The following is a 16,907-nucleotide window of genomic DNA, read 5'->3' as shown; positions in this document are numbered from 1 at the left end:
GAATGGAGGGGATGCTCATTAATCCGCAGATGATACTGAATTGGAAGGGGTAGCAAATACTTGGTGACTTTATCAGTGCTGGGGGGGGGGGGGGGCGCCAGAAGTTAGCCGTGCCTAGGAAGCATGCCAGACAGCCTACGGCCAGCCCTGCTTCAGAGTTCAATCATGCTTGTCACAACCTGGCTCCACCCCCAAAATCCCCAGGTATTTCTTAAGTCAGACCTGGCAACTCCAAAGAGTACGTGGGTATAACTTTTAAAGGCATTAAGTTTGATCCAGCTTCCTCCATTCCAGAAAGAGTCAGGTTGCAGTCTGCACTACAGATGATATGGCTGGGGTGACGAATTGTGAAAGGGGTGGGGGGAGGCTGTGCCTTTAGGTTAGAAACTCTTAGAGGAAGGGTAACATCTCTTGACTTGTGTGTCCTCACCTTGGCAGGCTGGTATGATATTGTGATCAAGGTGTTAAAAAGGCCAAGTGCATTTGGATTGGCAGCACTTTAATCCTGAGGCTTTCATGGGTACTTGGCACCATCTTTTGTCTTGCATTCAGGCAGGTGGAAAAAAGGCAGCCTTTTGTCTTCTCCAGTGATACTGACCCAAATTCCCTCCCTCATTTCCTTTTGTGGCCATGCATTGGAGCATGAAGTGTAACCAGAAAGTCCAGTATGTGATGCATTCTGCTAGATAGAGTGGTACTGAAAGACAAATCAGGTCTTCCTGGATAGCCTCTCAAGGAGCTCAAATTATGGATTCAATCCAAGCAAGGTCATGGCCTACAGAAATGCAACAATGGGGTCTACCACATTACCTTAAAAATCCACTGGCATCACTGAGTAAATGTGTCATAAACTTGTGATAAACATCACAGCGCTTTCTCATATCTTCCCCATTTTTCCTTGTCCCAAATAAAAATGGTTTCTCCTGCACATTTTGGGGGGAAAGCGAAATGTATTCACAAGAATGCTCTGCATTGGTGACTTCTTGCAAAACCTCCAAGCCTCCCAAAACCCACCCAGAAAGGGCAGATTGGTGTAGGTGAGTTTTTAAAAATTTGCATCTCAGTAGCGAAGGTGCCTGCATTGGGGCAGCTTCTTCTGTTCTACTTTGCAACTGTGCCCGTCTCTTTCTGTCTCTGTCACTCTGCCTCTGGCTGTCTGTCTGCCCCTCTCTTTCTCTTTGTCTCTCTCTCTCATGGAAAGAAGGTGAAGTGACTGAGGCTGCTGCAATTCTCCAATGCTTCAATGCATGTGCAAAAAAACAAAACAAAACACAACCTGGAACAGATGAAACTCCTGAGGAGACGTCTGAACAGATCGAATTGATGGTGCAATAATCAGAAGTGACACAACATGCACGAAAACATGAATTTCAGCCGCAGTCTGGAAAACTAGTCTTTCTGCCAGCTCATAAAGGACATTCAGAAGGTCTCTGTCAAGGTACAAAAGACTGGAATTTTGCTGTACCTCTTGTTCTCTGGAAAGTCTCCAACGCCCCCTTGGATTTCAAAATTTTCAATAGATGCGGTAAACACATTTTCTCAACATTTTTAACTACGAGAAGTAGGGTTGCCAAGTCCAATTCAAGAAATATCTGGGGACTTTGGGGGTGGAGCCAGGAGACACTAGGGGTGGAGCCAAGATCAAGGCTGTGACAAGCATAATTGAACTCCAAAGGGAGTTCAATTCCTTCCTTCCATAGGAAATAATGAAGGATAGGGGCATCTTCTTTTGGGGCTCATAGAATTGGACCCCCTGGTCCACTCTTTTTGAAACTTGGGGGATATTTTGGGGAGAGGCACTAGATGCTATACTGAAAATTTGGTGCCTCTATCCCAAAAAACAGAGCCCCAGATACCCGCGGATCAATTCTTCATGATTTTCTATGGGAATAAATCTCCATAGGGAATAATAAGAATTCCCAGCAGACATTTCCCTCCCCTCCCCCCGCTTTCTGACGACCCTGAAGCGGGGGGAGGGCCTCCAAACCGGGGGATCCCCTGCCCCCACCTGGGGATTGGCAATCCTAAACACAGCTCCTGAACCTTTCTGAGGGTTCCCCCTCCTACCTTGTCCATTGAACAGGAGGTGCAGCTGCATAACAATCCCTGGATTAGAGTGGGCAGCCAGCCCAGCCACCAGGGGCTTTGCCACGCCCCCAGCAGCCCTCATTAACCCCTGGAGAAGCCCCCACCACCCTTTCTCCACTTCTTATGTGATATTGGGTGGTGGGTGGCTTGCTGGCCTTTTGACTGGGGGGGCATGGCCAAGGAGAGCCCCAGGTGAGCAAGGCCTGCTTGAGCTGGCTGGATCTTTAGCCAGCCCAAGCATGCCTCACTCGCCTGGGAGGGGGGGGGTCTCCTTTCTTGCATTTAGGGTTGCCAAGTCCAATTCAAGAAATATCTGGGAACTTTGGGGGTGGATCCAGGAGACTTTGGGGGTGGAGCCAAGATCAAGGCTGTGACAAGCATAATTAAACACCTGGGGATTGGCAACCCAATCAGCGGTAGCACCTCCACGTTCAGGAGCAGTCTACCCGCGAAACGCTTGGTGGACTGGCTTTGGCCGGGCCGTTCGAGACCCTAAACTCTTCCGACGTGCTTTTTTGCATGCGTCACCCTCTGGGGCACGGGAGAAGTGCAGCAACATGCACGATCCCCGTTCGCCCTCTGGCATTGCTAGCCAAGTGCATTCCCACGCCTCCCTCTCTCTCTCCCCTTTGGCAACCGGGGGGCGAGATCAGCCCCACTGCCCCTTCCCTACTGGACGGGAGGGGGTCTCTCTTACCTGCCGTCTCCTCCCAGCTCGCTCGCCTTCGCCCCCCGCCCCGCATCAGCCGCCCCGCCGCCTGCAGCCATTGTCCACTTCTCCATCAGCTGTTCCCCGTGCGGGAACGAAGACGACTCACAGAACCTGTCCGGAGCTCAGCCTTGCAAGCCAATGGGAGGCGAGCGGCCCAGAGAACTACAAGGCCGGAAAGTTCTGCCGCGCTAGGCACGCTGGGAGTTGTAGTTCTTTCTAAAGGTGGGGAGAGGTATCACAGAGCGAGGAAGGGAAGGAAAGGAAACTGAAAGGCTCGAGGCTGTTGCAAAAGGGGTGCCAGGCGAGGCGGGTTGTTCTTTGCAAGGCCTCCCTGGCACTTTTTTTTTTTGCCATTGCAATTTGCAAAAGTCCGCCCCGCCTCCAAATGCCCCAAGAGCGAGTGGCACCAAAATGGTGCCATTCCCCCCCCCCCGCTTTGGGGTTTTTGGAGAGCGGGGGAGGAGGCTTCAAATTCGGGGGTCCCCCGCGAGGGCAGGGGGGGGGTTGGGAAGCCTAACGAGAACTAAAAACATTTTTTAAAGACTGCATTGGTGCTCAAGAGATAAGTTAGAGTTCCAGCTCAGATTCTGTTTAGAAAGTCTTGGTCACATGGAACGTGTCACACAGTTTACAGAAAAACAAGTTGTTATTGCAATCTATATAGCAATTACCACTAGCAGAAAAAAAGCAGCATTTCTCAGTCAGTTGGGAAATCTCATGAAGATAAAATCAACAGAGTGTTGTATCAAAAGTAAAAGCAAACTTACTGAATCAATGCCAACAATTTCCAGACTATTTCAAAAATGCCCACTGATGTACATTAATCACATTTGTACACGGAAATTAGGGACTTGGAAATTCCTAGGCTGAGTTGATGATGAGCCATGTAGCCGCTGATCAAAGCCAGCAATAATCCAGGCTGCCTCTTTGGAATTCCCACTAAGACATACCAAGTCTTATGCCTGCACAGTTGCAAGTGAATATATTCCACTCAGCACATAGAGCATATACAGCAATACACCCTCTAAGCTGTGGAGTCTTGTGAGAAAAAATTCTGCATTGTGAACTACTGGCATTAAAGTTATGAGCTACTGCATAAATTAGCTTGCTCTGGGGCCATTTTTCCTGAGCTAAGACAAAATATGTGAGTCGGGGGCTAAAAAACTGTGACCTAGCTCACAAAAAACAAACTCACACTAACTCAGCTGGCTAGAGATCCAGCCAGCCCAAGCAGGCCTCACTAACCTGGGCTCTCCTTGGCCACCTCCCTACAGTCAAAAGGCCAGCAAGCTACCCACCACCCAAAATCACATAAGAAGTGGAGAAAGGGTGGTGCAGGCTTCTCCAGGGGTTAATGAGGGCTGCTGGGGGCATGGCAAAGCCTCTGGTGGCTGGCTGGCTGCCCACTCTCCTAATCCAGGGATTGTTATGCAGCTGCACCTACTATTCAAAGGACAAGGTTGGTGGGAAGGAAGAGGGGGAACCATCAGAAAGGTTCAGGAGCTGTACTCCTGTGAGCTCCTGCTGAATCTAAGGCCTGATCGATACTATGAGGGATTCTCATCTGTAGTGAGGAGAACACCATTTTCGTCATAGCTCTTGGGGTGCTTGTAGGAGTGACCCCGTGTGGATGTATTTGCAATGTTCTGCTGAGCCCAGTATTGGATGCTTGTTAACTTAACTTTATCTTCCTGATTTACTGCAATATTGGTTTCATGTCTTTGCAATGTCTTGCCTCATTAGATGCCTGGAGTTCAAGGAAATAAGATGGAATGCAAATGCTTTCAATAAATCAGTGAAAGCACTAATGTGTAAAAGTTGTAAAAAAAAATTATATGTTCTCTCCTTAGGTAGGATTTCATAGAGGTACTTTCCTTCAGTTGAAGAAGTCTTCCCCTGATGCAAAAAGTGTGCTGCATCGGCGGAAGACTCCTTCTGGCAGAGGCAAGCATTACCACTAGCAGAACGGATCTATAGGATCCAAGCCTGCATTTGTTTCTAATCCTCACTTTGGAAATGAATTTGAAGTATGTGAGATTCAGGTGGGGAGCTGGGTTGGTCTGAAGCATCAGAACAAAGTTTGCGTCCAATGGCACTTTTAAGACTTGAAGCAGAATAAAACTATTCAATGAATAAAACTTTGTTGGTCTTAAAGGTGCCACTGGACTCAAACTTTATTTTGAAGTATGTGAGTCGGCGTAGGAAGGTATTGGTGCTTATTGGTAACATTCAAAACACAGCTTACATCCTATGCCTATACACCTGCTAACACCTTTTTGCTTCTAAAGCACTGGCTCTCAAAAAAATGTTATTCCTGAGAACCCACAAACATTTTCTGTAATCATATGCCAAAGGTGGGGAGGTGTTTGGTCAATAACCTCTCTTGCACCCGTGCCAAGTCCTGTAACAAACTTTGTTCCCAATCAATATTTGCTCTAGTCATTAGTTATATAGTTATCTTAGTTACACTTTTTTGATTGCCGGGACATTATTATTTACGTTAGGAGTTGTCTGTTTCTGAGTAACTATTCCACTGTAATCTTGACTATCTAAAGAGAGCTATAAATAAGCCTGCTGTAAAATCAGCAACCTGTAGAAGACCACAGGAGAGGTCTTCACCACCATTTCATTCTTGTGAAGTTGCCCAAGCCAGCCCCTAGTCCTCCTAAAGTGTCTGTGTGAAGGAACTCTCCGATTGACAGGGCCATCCAAAGCAGAGCTGTATCCTTCTCAGTTCATTAAAGTCAATGTGATAGTTGGAATTTGTAATTCTGCTTAGGAATGCACTTTGGATCTTTTAAAAAATGTGGTGGGAATGGAGCAAACTGGATTGATGCAACACTACTGGTAGTGATTTTTAACTCCACCCCCCCACAAAAAAAAAAATCTTGGCCCTTTCTGCATTCACAGCTTCTGATTTTTGTTTACTGATGTTAAGTCAGCTGGGGTTTACTTCGAATGCTGTGCCTGCACTTTGAACCTTTTTCCCTCTCTCTGGTTTTCTGTTAGGAATTGAGGAGTATATTTTCTACATACTACTGAGAAAACCCAGAGAGTGTTGCGGGGCTAGTCTCTCCTGATTGGTCAGTTTAGCATTGGTGTGTCTTTTGAAATCAGAGATTCTTTGAGCTGAATTTACTGTGGGGTCGCTATTAGTAGTCTCCCCCCCCCCCACCCGTTTATTGGTAGTCAAATAGTTTAATGGTGATCCAGAATGACTGGAGGAAAAAAAATTGGCAGGGAATGCTTTAAAAGTTTGATGAAAAAAGGCCAAAGAGGCAGTGGAGAGGTTGCTGTGTGGCAGTTTGGTGGAAGTGATTCACAAAGGGGAAAGGTGGAGTTGTCAGTGCTTTATAGTCTGAGCTTCCCCCCACCCCCACAGTATTATTTGGAAATTAGATAACAGGTAAAAGAGGAAGACCAGGTGTTGAGATGGACCAGACTTTAAAAAAACAAACAACCAGGCTGCTGCTGCCCCAGAGCAGGTTCCACAGCATTATCCTCGTGTTTGAAATGTTTGTAGTCAGAGTCCATTTATAAGAAACCATATTTTCCTCAAAAAAACCAAAATTGCCCCCTGGGGAATCAAACCAACAATTCTGCAGTTAATAGCACTGGATCTTAACCAACTGAACTAACTGACCATTTCTGCAAATGAGTCAGACAAAGCCAATTATTTTCCTATTCTCCTATTTCAAAAAAGACACCCAATGCAAAACTGACCAATAAGGAGAGACAAACTGGCCTCCAAGGAGAGGGGGGAGGAAAAGTCCAAGGAAATGTGTATGTTTTTAAATTACCTTTGGCTTGGAAGTGAACTAAAGGGATAAATCATCACAAAAGGAGCCTAAACTTCTGCTTTTGTGTCCCTCCTACCCTTAGTTGCTGCTGGTGGGGTTCTGTTTGAGTGGATGTTGGGGGCAAGAAACAATGGAAGATTAGGGGGGGCTCCCTTTCACTTTCTTCAAGAGTAAGCATGAAGAGGGATTGAGGAAGGTATCAGGGAGGTGGAAGGGCAAGCAGTTCCACAATGTCTGGAAAGCAGGAGCTGCCACAGGCAAGGGGCATCCACAGCAGGCACTCTAGCTCCAGACCAAGGGTCCAGCAGATGAAGAGCCCTCTTCCATGCTCTGCAGGCAGCAGCCATTCTCCTGACATCTCCCTAGGGGAAGGCACTGTGCACAAGGACATGGGAAAAGATGAGAATGTGAGATTCCTAGAGATTACATTGCTACATGTAGGGCAAAAGCATCAGTTTCACCAAACTCTCAAATAGGTCTGAGAAGGCCGTCTGCTGCCTCCCCTTTAACGGCAGCCAAATTGTTAAATCATGCCCTGCTAATGCTTTCTTTCTCTACCAAACAAAGTTTAGTGATCAGCTTATCATTTCGCTAGACTAAAAGAGCTTGTTAAAAAAAATGAAATTAAAAAGATGGAAAACTCTAACAATACTGCAGCAAAGTAGGGAGGAAGGTGCAGAGTGGGGGAAACAACAAGCCACAATCTTGGTGGTGGAGATGACAAAAAAGAGAGATGGGCATGAGGCAAGAAAAGGATGTGTGGTGATGCAGTATCCACAGGATAATATCTGCATCAGAAATACCCTTGACTTGAAAGTGGAGTAAGATAAAAGTCCATGGCAAAATAGGATCTGGAAAAGCTGGGGATTCAGCAAACTGAAAACAGAATTGTGGGGGGGGGGGGGGAGGGAATGCAGAAGGAACAACTCTGTTTTACTCTGTTTTAATGTTTTTAACTGTTTAAATATTCAATTGTTTTATATTTGAAATTGTTTAAATTTTAAGTTTGATTAATTGTTGGAAGCCGCCCTGAGCCATTCGTGGGAAGGGTGGGATATAAATCCCAAATAAATAAATAAAAATAAATAAATAAATAAATAAAAGCTGACTCGTATGTGAGGTGAAAGTGGGAGGAAATGCAGAACACAATACAAAAGGTGAGGGAGAAAGCAGAAGAAATGAGGAGTGCAGAAACAGCCTGAGAAGGCCTGGGTGGGGGGAAGCAGACTGAAAGCGGGCTCAGAACTGAAAGGGGGGAAATCAGCACTGAAAGAAAAAATGCAGTTAGAATGTGCAGGGGAATGCAGAAGGGGGGGACTTGATGGCGATGCACTGTGAGAGTGAGGGAAACGGAGGTGCATAAAGGGTGCCTCCTCCCAGCTTGCCATTTGCCTCTTCAGGAAAAACATACAAGTAAGGATTGTGCATTTGTATATTAATCACATAAAACCAAACTGGGGGGGGGCGGGAGGTGGAGACCTCTGCAGTTATTAATGTAGCTGTTATAACCAATCCAAAATTAACAACAGTCATCATTTTTCAGATTTGGCCATTATTTTAGCATCAGGCTGCTTGACTTAGAATTCATGGAAATCACCAAAGACAAAAGTGAGGCAGTGAATAATGTAACTGATAGGGATATTTCTCAGTTTGGCAGTGCTATAACAATAAAACTTTGTTGATCTTAAAAGTGCCACTGGACTCAAACTTTGCTCTGCTTCTTCAGACCAAAACAGCTTCCCACCCGAACTTATACCGACCTTGACACTGAAGAGGATTGTTCTGATGGGTCCCTCTTTCTGAAGTGTTTCATGGCTGACTGGCATGGGAGTGGGGTGGGGTTGACATTCTGTAATTTCTACCATTAAAGCCCTTTAGAGTGTGTGCATTCCACTCTGCTGGTAATCTGTATATTTGTAAGTGAAAACAAATGTTTGTGTCTTTCAGTTGTTTGGGGGATAAACTCTGCCTGTCAGAGCAGCACTTGATTAATGTCTTGTAGCTACTTAAGGGTTTTTAAAATATCCAATGTAAAGCTTAAGCCATTCCTTTGCACCAACTCCCTCTTTCCAAACACCACCCACCCCTTTGACATTGTATATTCTGACACCTCCAAGAATCTGATAAAAGGGGCAGGTTCCTTCAGCAAAGCCACTGTTACCTTAGCCATTTGTACAAGAACAAAGCCCAGGAAAGACCATGAGTCAGACAGCTGGTAAGTACAGGAAAGAGCTCCGGTGATTTGAGGTTTTGTTACTGAACACCTTGGTGGGTGAAAAACCCAGGAAACACACTTTGTAAAAGCTTCTGGGGAATCTCACGAATCTGCTGCTAAATTAAATGGGAAGTCAATTTTGTGGGATTATAGATAGATGCAGGTGGGCAGCTGTGTTAGTCTGAAACGGTAAAACAAAGTTGGAGTCCAGTAGCACCTTTAAGACCAACAAAGTTTTATTCAGAATGTAAGGTTTTGTATGCATGCGTACTGCATCAGACAATGGAATGGGGTACAGTGAGCAGAGCTACTTATAGCTGGTAGGCAGTGGTTAATTATGAAACTTAGAACAAACACCTCCCCAGGACCGAACAGGGATATTGATTTTTTTATCTCATTACATATGCTACTGGACTCCTGCTTTGTTTTTGTGGGATTGTATTAGACTCAAGAAGAGCCCTGTGGCACAGAGTGGTAAAGCTGCAGTGCTGCAGTCCTAAGCTCTGCTCACGACCTGAGTTCGATCCCCAGCAGAAGCTGGGTTTTCAGGTAGCCAGCTTGAGGTTGACTCAGCCTTCCATCCTTCTGAGGTCAGTAAAATGAGTACCCAGCTTGCTGGGGGGCAAGTGTAGATGACTGGGGAAGGCAATGGCAAACCACCCCGTAAAAAATCTCGTGAAAACGTTGTGAAAGCAATGTCACTCCAGAGTTGGAAACGACTGGTGCTTGCACAGGGGACTACCTTTACCTTTTTTATTAGACTCAGGACCCATCATTTCTTAATAAAACTTGATCTTGTTTCTTCTACTTTGCATAAAAATCTGATTTCTCCATTGTTTAAAGATTGTTGTGGAAGCCAAGAGAGAGACACTAAAAATGACTGGAGTTGTCTCTGTGGCTTACCAGTATGACTAACACTTCTTAACAGTTTTATTTGTTCACATATAAATTGTTGTGCAATACCAGTGGAAGACAAATAATGCAGTCTAGCCTTTTGATCATAATGATTTCAATGGTTAAGTCTGTGACCTCATGTACACTTGTGAGTAAGCCCAATAGGACACTTCTGTATACTCTAGTCTAAACTCTTTGGCCCCCTGGGTACTCTTTTTAATCATCCTATGCATCTTGTTAACAGTTTCAAGTTATTTACAGCCTTTTGCCAAGATCCTAACATTAGAGCTCCTGTATCCTTAATAATATGTGTAGGGTAAACAGTTCCAACAGGGAAGTGTGATGTCAAAGACTTACAGGGGTCTGATAAAGCTCCCTCGTTTGCCTCAGAGGGTTTAATGAAACAAGAACTGAAAGACCCATGACTGAATTGGTAGGACCTCACCTGGAGTATTGTGCTCAGTTTTGGGCACCACATTTTAAGAAGGATATAGACGGTGAGGGGTCTAGAGACCAAGTCCTATGAGGAAAGGTTGAAGGAGCTGGGGATGTTTAGCCTGGAGAGGAGGTGGCTAAGAGATGATATGATCACCTTCAAGTACTTGAAGGGCTGTCATATAGAGGACGGTGTGAAATTGTTTTCTGTGGCCCCAGAAGGTAGGACCAGAACCAATGGGTTGAAATTAAATCAAAAGAGTTTCCGGCTCAACATTAGGAAGAACTTCCTGACCGTTAGAGCGGTTCTTCAGTGGAACAGGCTCCCTTGGGAGGTGGTGGGCTCTCTTTCCTTGGAGGTTTTTAAACAGAGACTACATAGCCATCTGACAGCAATGAGGATCCTGTGAATTTAGGTGGAGGTGTTTGTGAGTTTCCTGCATTGTGCAGGCGGTTGGACTAGATGACTAGAGTTATTTATTTATTTATTTTATTCGATTTATATCCCGCCCTACCCCACCGAGGTGGGCTCAGGGCGGCTTACAACAGTAAAAACTAACACAAATCGGTTTGAATATGATTAAAATTATACAATAAAAACATAAAAACTTAAAAATACATAAAACTCACATCGGTATACACTATGCTACATTTTCCTTAAATCAGTCCTTCAATTTCCAATATTCAGTAATCTGATGTTTGAGATTTAGTATTCGGCATTCTGATCACAATTAGTTATATGCCAACCGGAAGAGGGTTGTTTTACAGGCCCTGCGGAACTGCTCCAGGTTCCGCAGGGCCCTCACCTCCTCCGGGAGCTGATTCCACCAACAGGGAGCTGCAATCGAGAAGGCCCTGTCCCTGGTCGCTTTCAGACGGGCCTCCTTTGGCCCAGGGATTACAAGGAGGTTCTGAGACCCCGACCTCAGCACTCTCTGGGGAACATGTGGGGAGAGACGGTCCCTAAGGTAGGCAGGTCCCAGACCATAAAGGGCTTTAAAGGTCATAACCAGCACCTTGTACCGAACTCGGTATGTTATCGGCAGCCAGTGCAGTTCCCGAAGCCCCGGCTGAATGTGCTCCCGTCTAGGGAGCCCTAACAACAGCCGGGCAGCGACATTCTGCACTAGCTGCAACTTCCGGGTTCGACACAGGGGCAGCCCCATGTAGAGGGCATTGCAGTAGTCCAGCCTCGAGGTGACCGTTGCATGGATCACTGTTGCCAGGTCGCCGTCCTCCAGGAAAGGGGCCAGCTGCCTTGCCCGCCTAAGATGAAAGAATGCGGACTTGGCAGTGGCTGCTATCTGGGCCTCCATAGTTAGGGTAGGCTCCAGTAGCACCCCCAGGCTCCTAACCCTGTGCGCCGCTGACAGAGGCACACCGTCGAGGGCCGGTAAGGGAATCTCCCTCCCCGGACCACGGCGACCCAGGCAAAGGACCTCTGTCTTCGTCGGATTTAGCTTCAGCCCACTCAGCCTGAGCCATCTAGACACGGCCTGCAACGCCAGGTCCAGGTTTTCTGGGACACAGGCAGGCCGGCCGTCCATAAGTAGATAGAGCTGGGTGTCATCAGCATACTGGTGGCAGCCCAGCCCATATCTCCGGGCAATCTGGGTAAGAGGGCGCATATAGATGTTAAACAACATCGGGGATAGAACTGCTCCCTGAGGAACCCCGCAATCCAACGGGTACCTCTGGGACAATTCACCCCCAATCGCCACTCTTTGTCCCCGACCTTTGAGGAAAGAGGTAAGCCATTGTAAAGCCAACCCCTGAATCCCCACGTCGGCGAGACGGCAAGTCAGCAACCGAGGTCCCTTCCAACTCCAGTTAGAGGTCCCTTCCAACTCTATGATTCTATGAACTGAGGGGTAGTATGCCCATAGTGGTTTTAACATCAGAATAGAACCTGGAACTTAAATTCCCCATTCAACCATAGAAGCCTGCCAGGTAACAAGGGGTTCATCACAATCTCTCAGTTTAACCTACCCCCACAAGGCTGTTGTGACGATTAAGCGAATGAATGAATGAATGAATGAATGAATGAATGTATGATGAATGTATGAGGTATCATCATGGCCAGTCTCCACACACAGCTGACATTAGTGAATATATTCAAGTGAGATGCTCCAAGCATCCAGGTTTTTATAGTGGAAAGCTAATGCATTAACCTAAAACATGTTCCCAAGCTGCTTATCAAAGAAGAAAACATTCTGACATGGCATTCAAAGGGACATGGAGAGCCAGTTTGGTGTAGTGCTTAAGTGTGTGGACTCTTATCTGGGAGAACCGGGTTTGATTCCCCACTCCTCCGCTTGCAGTTGCTGGCATGGCCTTGGGTCAGCCATAGCTCTGGCAGAGGTTGTCCTTGAAAGGGCAGCTGCTGGGAGAGCCCTCTCCAGCCCCACCCACCTCACAGGGTGTCTGTTGTGGGGGAGGAAGGTAAAGGAGATTGTGAGCCGCTCTGAGACTCTTCGGAGTGGAGGGGAGGATATAAATCCAATATCATCATCATCTTCTTTTTTGTCAAAAGGAATGTGCAGTCATAATGAACTGCAATCCTCATGTTGGGGTGTTTCTTTCTCTTGTAATGCCTCAGACTAAACCATAGCTCTGTGAGGATTGCTTAATTTGCCAAAAGAAGAGTGCCAGGGATTACACTTGCATGAAGGAAATGCCTTGAAAACTATGCTATTCTTTCCCAGGTGCCTCAGGCAGGGCTGGCCCTGCCACTAAGCAAACTAGGCAATTGCCTAGGGCATCAGCCTTCTGGGGGCACCAAATTGGGCACCCCCATGTGATTTGGTGATGTTATCAATACCGGGGGGGGGGGGTTGCCAGAAGTTAGCCTTGCCTAGGGTGCCAGATAGCCTAGGGCCAACCCTGGCCTCAGGACTTGCTTTGGTGACTTAGTTATGGGGGAAAGAATAGTCTCTTTCACTTATTCTGGTGCAAACTAGTCATGATATTGGGGATCCTGCATGGAATGGGTTGCCCTTCTCCTCCTCCTCTTTCTTCTCCTTCTTCATACAAGGGCTAAAATAGCCAGAACTCTCAGTGTTAAAGCAAAGAATTCTGTCCCCTTCCACAGCACCATAGCCACAATCCATATTCTTCCCCTGAAACATTATTGTTATTGTTGTTGCCGAATGATACATCTCAGCATGGATCTCCAGCATCACATGTAGTTTGATACTTTCTGCTTTGGCCAGCCAAGTCTCAGATATTGCATCATGTAGAGCAGTGGTCTTCAGCCTTTCTAGATCTGTAATCCCATTAAGCTGTGAATGCATCAGAGCCATGTTGGGGAAGAGAAGGGCAGAGTTATGACCTCATTGCTATCATCATGGCAGAGACACTAGGCAGCAAATCAAGGGAGCTGGGGAAAGGCAATGGAAGCAAAGATCCAGACAGTGAACTGCAGTGAGGCAAGGCCAGATTAAACCCTGTGGAGGCCCCTAGGCAGTCAAAATCTTGGGGGACCCCTCACAAATTATCTTAGAATTGGAGCAGCCATCCTGCCACCTGCAGCCCCTGCTGCAGCCTGCAGGCACCTTCTCAAAAGCCCCTTCAACAAAGCTGCAGGGGAGAGGCAGAGAGAGGCAAATTTGGCAATGATGCCAGCGTCAGCTGCACCAGGCAAGTCGGGCAAAGAGCGGCTCAGTTGCTGGCTGCACATGCAGGCTAGGAGGGCTACAAGCAGGGGGAAAACCGGGGTGGAGTTGGCCCGGGGCACCTAAAAACTTGGAGGCCCATAGGCCAGTGCCTACTTGGGCTAATTGTTAATCTGACCCTGTAGTGAGGAATCTGGCAAGGGGTCAGAAGAACCATGGAGAAATCCTCTTCACCACTGAGTCATCTTGTCTCACCATCTTGCTGCTCCTCTCCACGTGTAAGCAAACAAAGGACAGAAGGTGGCACTCTTGCTCACTACACATGCACACTAACAGCATGATGAGTTTCCCACAACAAACTCCACGGAGTGGATCCGCAGGTTTTAGGAAACTTCGCTAACATGCGCATCCAGATACTGCGGTGAACGTGCTGAAGCCACGGATCAAACTGTGACCGTGGAGCAACATGTGCGAAATCGAGCAAAAGATCTGGAGGTAAATGGGATGCCACCCCGGAGTAAATGCTAATGCGAAAACGGCCCATGTCTTTCTAAAGAGCAGTAGAAACTACTCCAGATGGGCTCCTGAATCATTTGATTGCCCCAGATACAGGAAACCTTAGATTCCAGGTCCTGAAAATCAATCTCATGGCTCGTGACAATCAGGCAGCATATTTTAGGGTTGGCAAAATGTGTCCACCACACACCAGGCAGCATATTTTAGGGATGTCCTGGAAAGTTCTGTGCTGCCCCTAATGTGTCTGCCATGGTAGTGACAAAGAGACCTTAAATCTAATTCTCCCTGCAGCAGTGCTGGCCCAGTAATTAGAGCAGCTGGCTTTTTCTGGATGGCACCGTCCTGGATATGATGATGCTTCCTAAAGATAATGTTACTTTAGGAAAAATCCAGTAGTCTCTGGAACCAGTAGGAAGAAGATGAAGAAGATATTGGATTTATATCCCGCCCTCCACTCCGAAGAGTCTCAGAGCGTCTCATAATCTCCTTTACCTTCCTCCCCCACAACAGACACCCTGTGATGTGGGTGGGGCTGGAGAGGGCTCTCACAGCAGCTGCCCTTTCAAGGACAACCTCTGCCAGAGCTATGGCTGACCCAAGGCCATGCTAGCAGGTGCAAGTGGAAGAGTGGGGAATCAAACCCGGTTCTCCCAGATAAGAGTCCGCACACTTAACCACTACACCAAACTGGAGGAAGGAGAGTGGGTGGCTAGCCATTGCTGGCAACACAGATGGAAAGGAGGGGGCACCTTGTTTAATGTTGCCTTGGAAGTCAAAAGGTCATGGTTGCCTCTGTGCTAATTTCCAAAAGAGATTCTGGAACGCAGCAAGATTGAGTTCCAGCCTCTGTCAAATAAAAACAAAAGCCATTCATGCATTTTGAACCTTCCCCCTGGTCAAAGCAAAGTCTAGCTGGAACTCTATTACCTGGCAATTGATGTGCATTCTAATCTACTTGGTTGCAAATGCTTCCTGGAGTCTTTCATTCTTGATTTGTTTAATCAAAGTCCTCTGTTGTGAGCTGGAGATTTTTTTTTTTTTTGTTAATGTTTGAAGACATTATAATGGCAACACATTAAGTCATAAAACTGTCCTTTGTGAGTCCTAGCATGGAATTGCCTGTACTTGCTGGGGGCTTAGATTGCTTGCAATGGATAAACTTCACTGTGTTACATTACAGTCCAGGCATCTGTCCTGAAATGTTTAAATTTAAAGCAACATAAAACATAAAAACTTTGTTTAAAAAAACAGCCAAAAGCAGCCCCCAGTTTCAGATGACAATAAATGTGAGTACTGCAACGTTTAAAGAACATCTGTCAATGTCACTGGAGGTACCAATACCAAACCTAACTAGCACTCAAGAGGGTGTGCCAGCCTTCAACATTATTAAAATGCCAGTAGAGATTATGCAGGCTTTCCTTGGGGAGACTTTTTAAAGTCAAGCTACTGTAATTGAGGGGGTCCTCTCTTATCCATCCAACTATCATACTTTTGATGACTGGGGCATCCAGTGATGACTTCAGTGCATAGGCACATGTATACAGGAGCTCTTTCCAGGAACAGACTAGAAAGGGAAATTGCTGAGTTACAAGTTATTAAAACACTCAGAAAAACTGAACCCCCAGGATTAAACAGGGATATTGGTTTCTTAGCTCACTCCATATGCTAATATCATTCAGTCTTTACATCTGTATTCCCACCAATCCCCCAGAAGGGCCATACATCCTCTTTATTTTATTTTGTTTCTTGTTTGGATGTGATGTAATGAATAGTAGAATGTAATGTAATTTGGAATGGTAGATTGGAATGTATTTCTCTGGTTTGGGGACAGAGGAGATACACTGCACAGCCACAGCCAATTGCACTACCTCAAATAAGAGGATGCTGTACTGTTGCCTCCACATTTGAGAGGAGACTGATGGAGTGTAATAACAGGGTCTTGGTTAATTACTCTCAGCATCCCACAAATTAAGAAGGGTACATCTGCCCACTCCAATTTTGATATATTTATTTCCTTCACTATGTTTTTTCCCAGAATTAAACCCAAACGAATGGTGACCATATAAACTAAGTTTGTTATTCCAGTTTGGTCCTTGCATCTGTTACACACTTTTGTTATGCTTATGCTAAATTGCTGTTCACCCTATTCCTATATGTATGGACTGATGACTTCTATTTCATCATATTTGAAGTGTGTGTGCACATAAAAGCTTACACCTTGAATAACATTTTGTTGGTCTTAACAGTGCCACTAGACACAAACTTTGTTCTGCTGCTTCAGACCAACAGAGTTACCCATCTGAATCTATCTTCAGGGTTTGTGACTGTTTGGCAGGATTTTTCATTGTATTCCTTGCTTCCCAGAGTGCAGTGCAATGCAATTGGCATTTCATGCATGCGCATCCTCCCACAGCGTGATCGAGTTATACTCCGCCTCTTTGCTGCACCACTGCTCCAACAAGGCAGGCAGATGTTTAAATAAACAGAACAGTTCTCGATGCAATGTTTTTTTAAAGTCCTGATGTTCAGTGGCCATCTACATAGAACTTACATCTGCCAATCAGTTTGGATCATCAGTGTTTTCATGCACATGCAGTTTAAAAACACTGCAAACATGTTTGGCAAGCATTTAA

At 46.0% G+C, this 16,907-nt stretch overlaps 1 protein-coding gene across 1 annotated transcript in view; it reads left to right on the top strand.

Moving 5' to 3' along the window:
• The first annotated feature begins 8,756 nt into the window (after nucleotides 1–8,756).
• TGM4 (transglutaminase 4) overlaps nucleotides 8,757–16,907 on the top strand; it is a 33,661-nt gene continuing 25,510 nt past the window's right edge. Inside the window, exon 1 of the mRNA XM_060247490.1 lies at nucleotides 8,757–8,815. Within this exon, the coding sequence (XP_060103473.1) occupies nucleotides 8,800–8,815 (16 nt within the window). The 5' untranslated portion in view covers nucleotides 8,757–8,799. The remainder of the gene's footprint in view (nucleotides 8,816–16,907) is intronic.

This window comes from Heteronotia binoei, chromosome 10 (genome assembly GCF_032191835.1).
Source record: "Heteronotia binoei isolate CCM8104 ecotype False Entrance Well chromosome 10, APGP_CSIRO_Hbin_v1, whole genome shotgun sequence".
Lineage (NCBI taxonomy): Eukaryota > Metazoa > Chordata > Lepidosauria > Squamata > Gekkonidae > Heteronotia > Heteronotia binoei.
The sequence above is the reverse complement of the archived record's forward strand: the minus strand, read 5'-3'. Positions and strand labels throughout refer to the sequence as shown.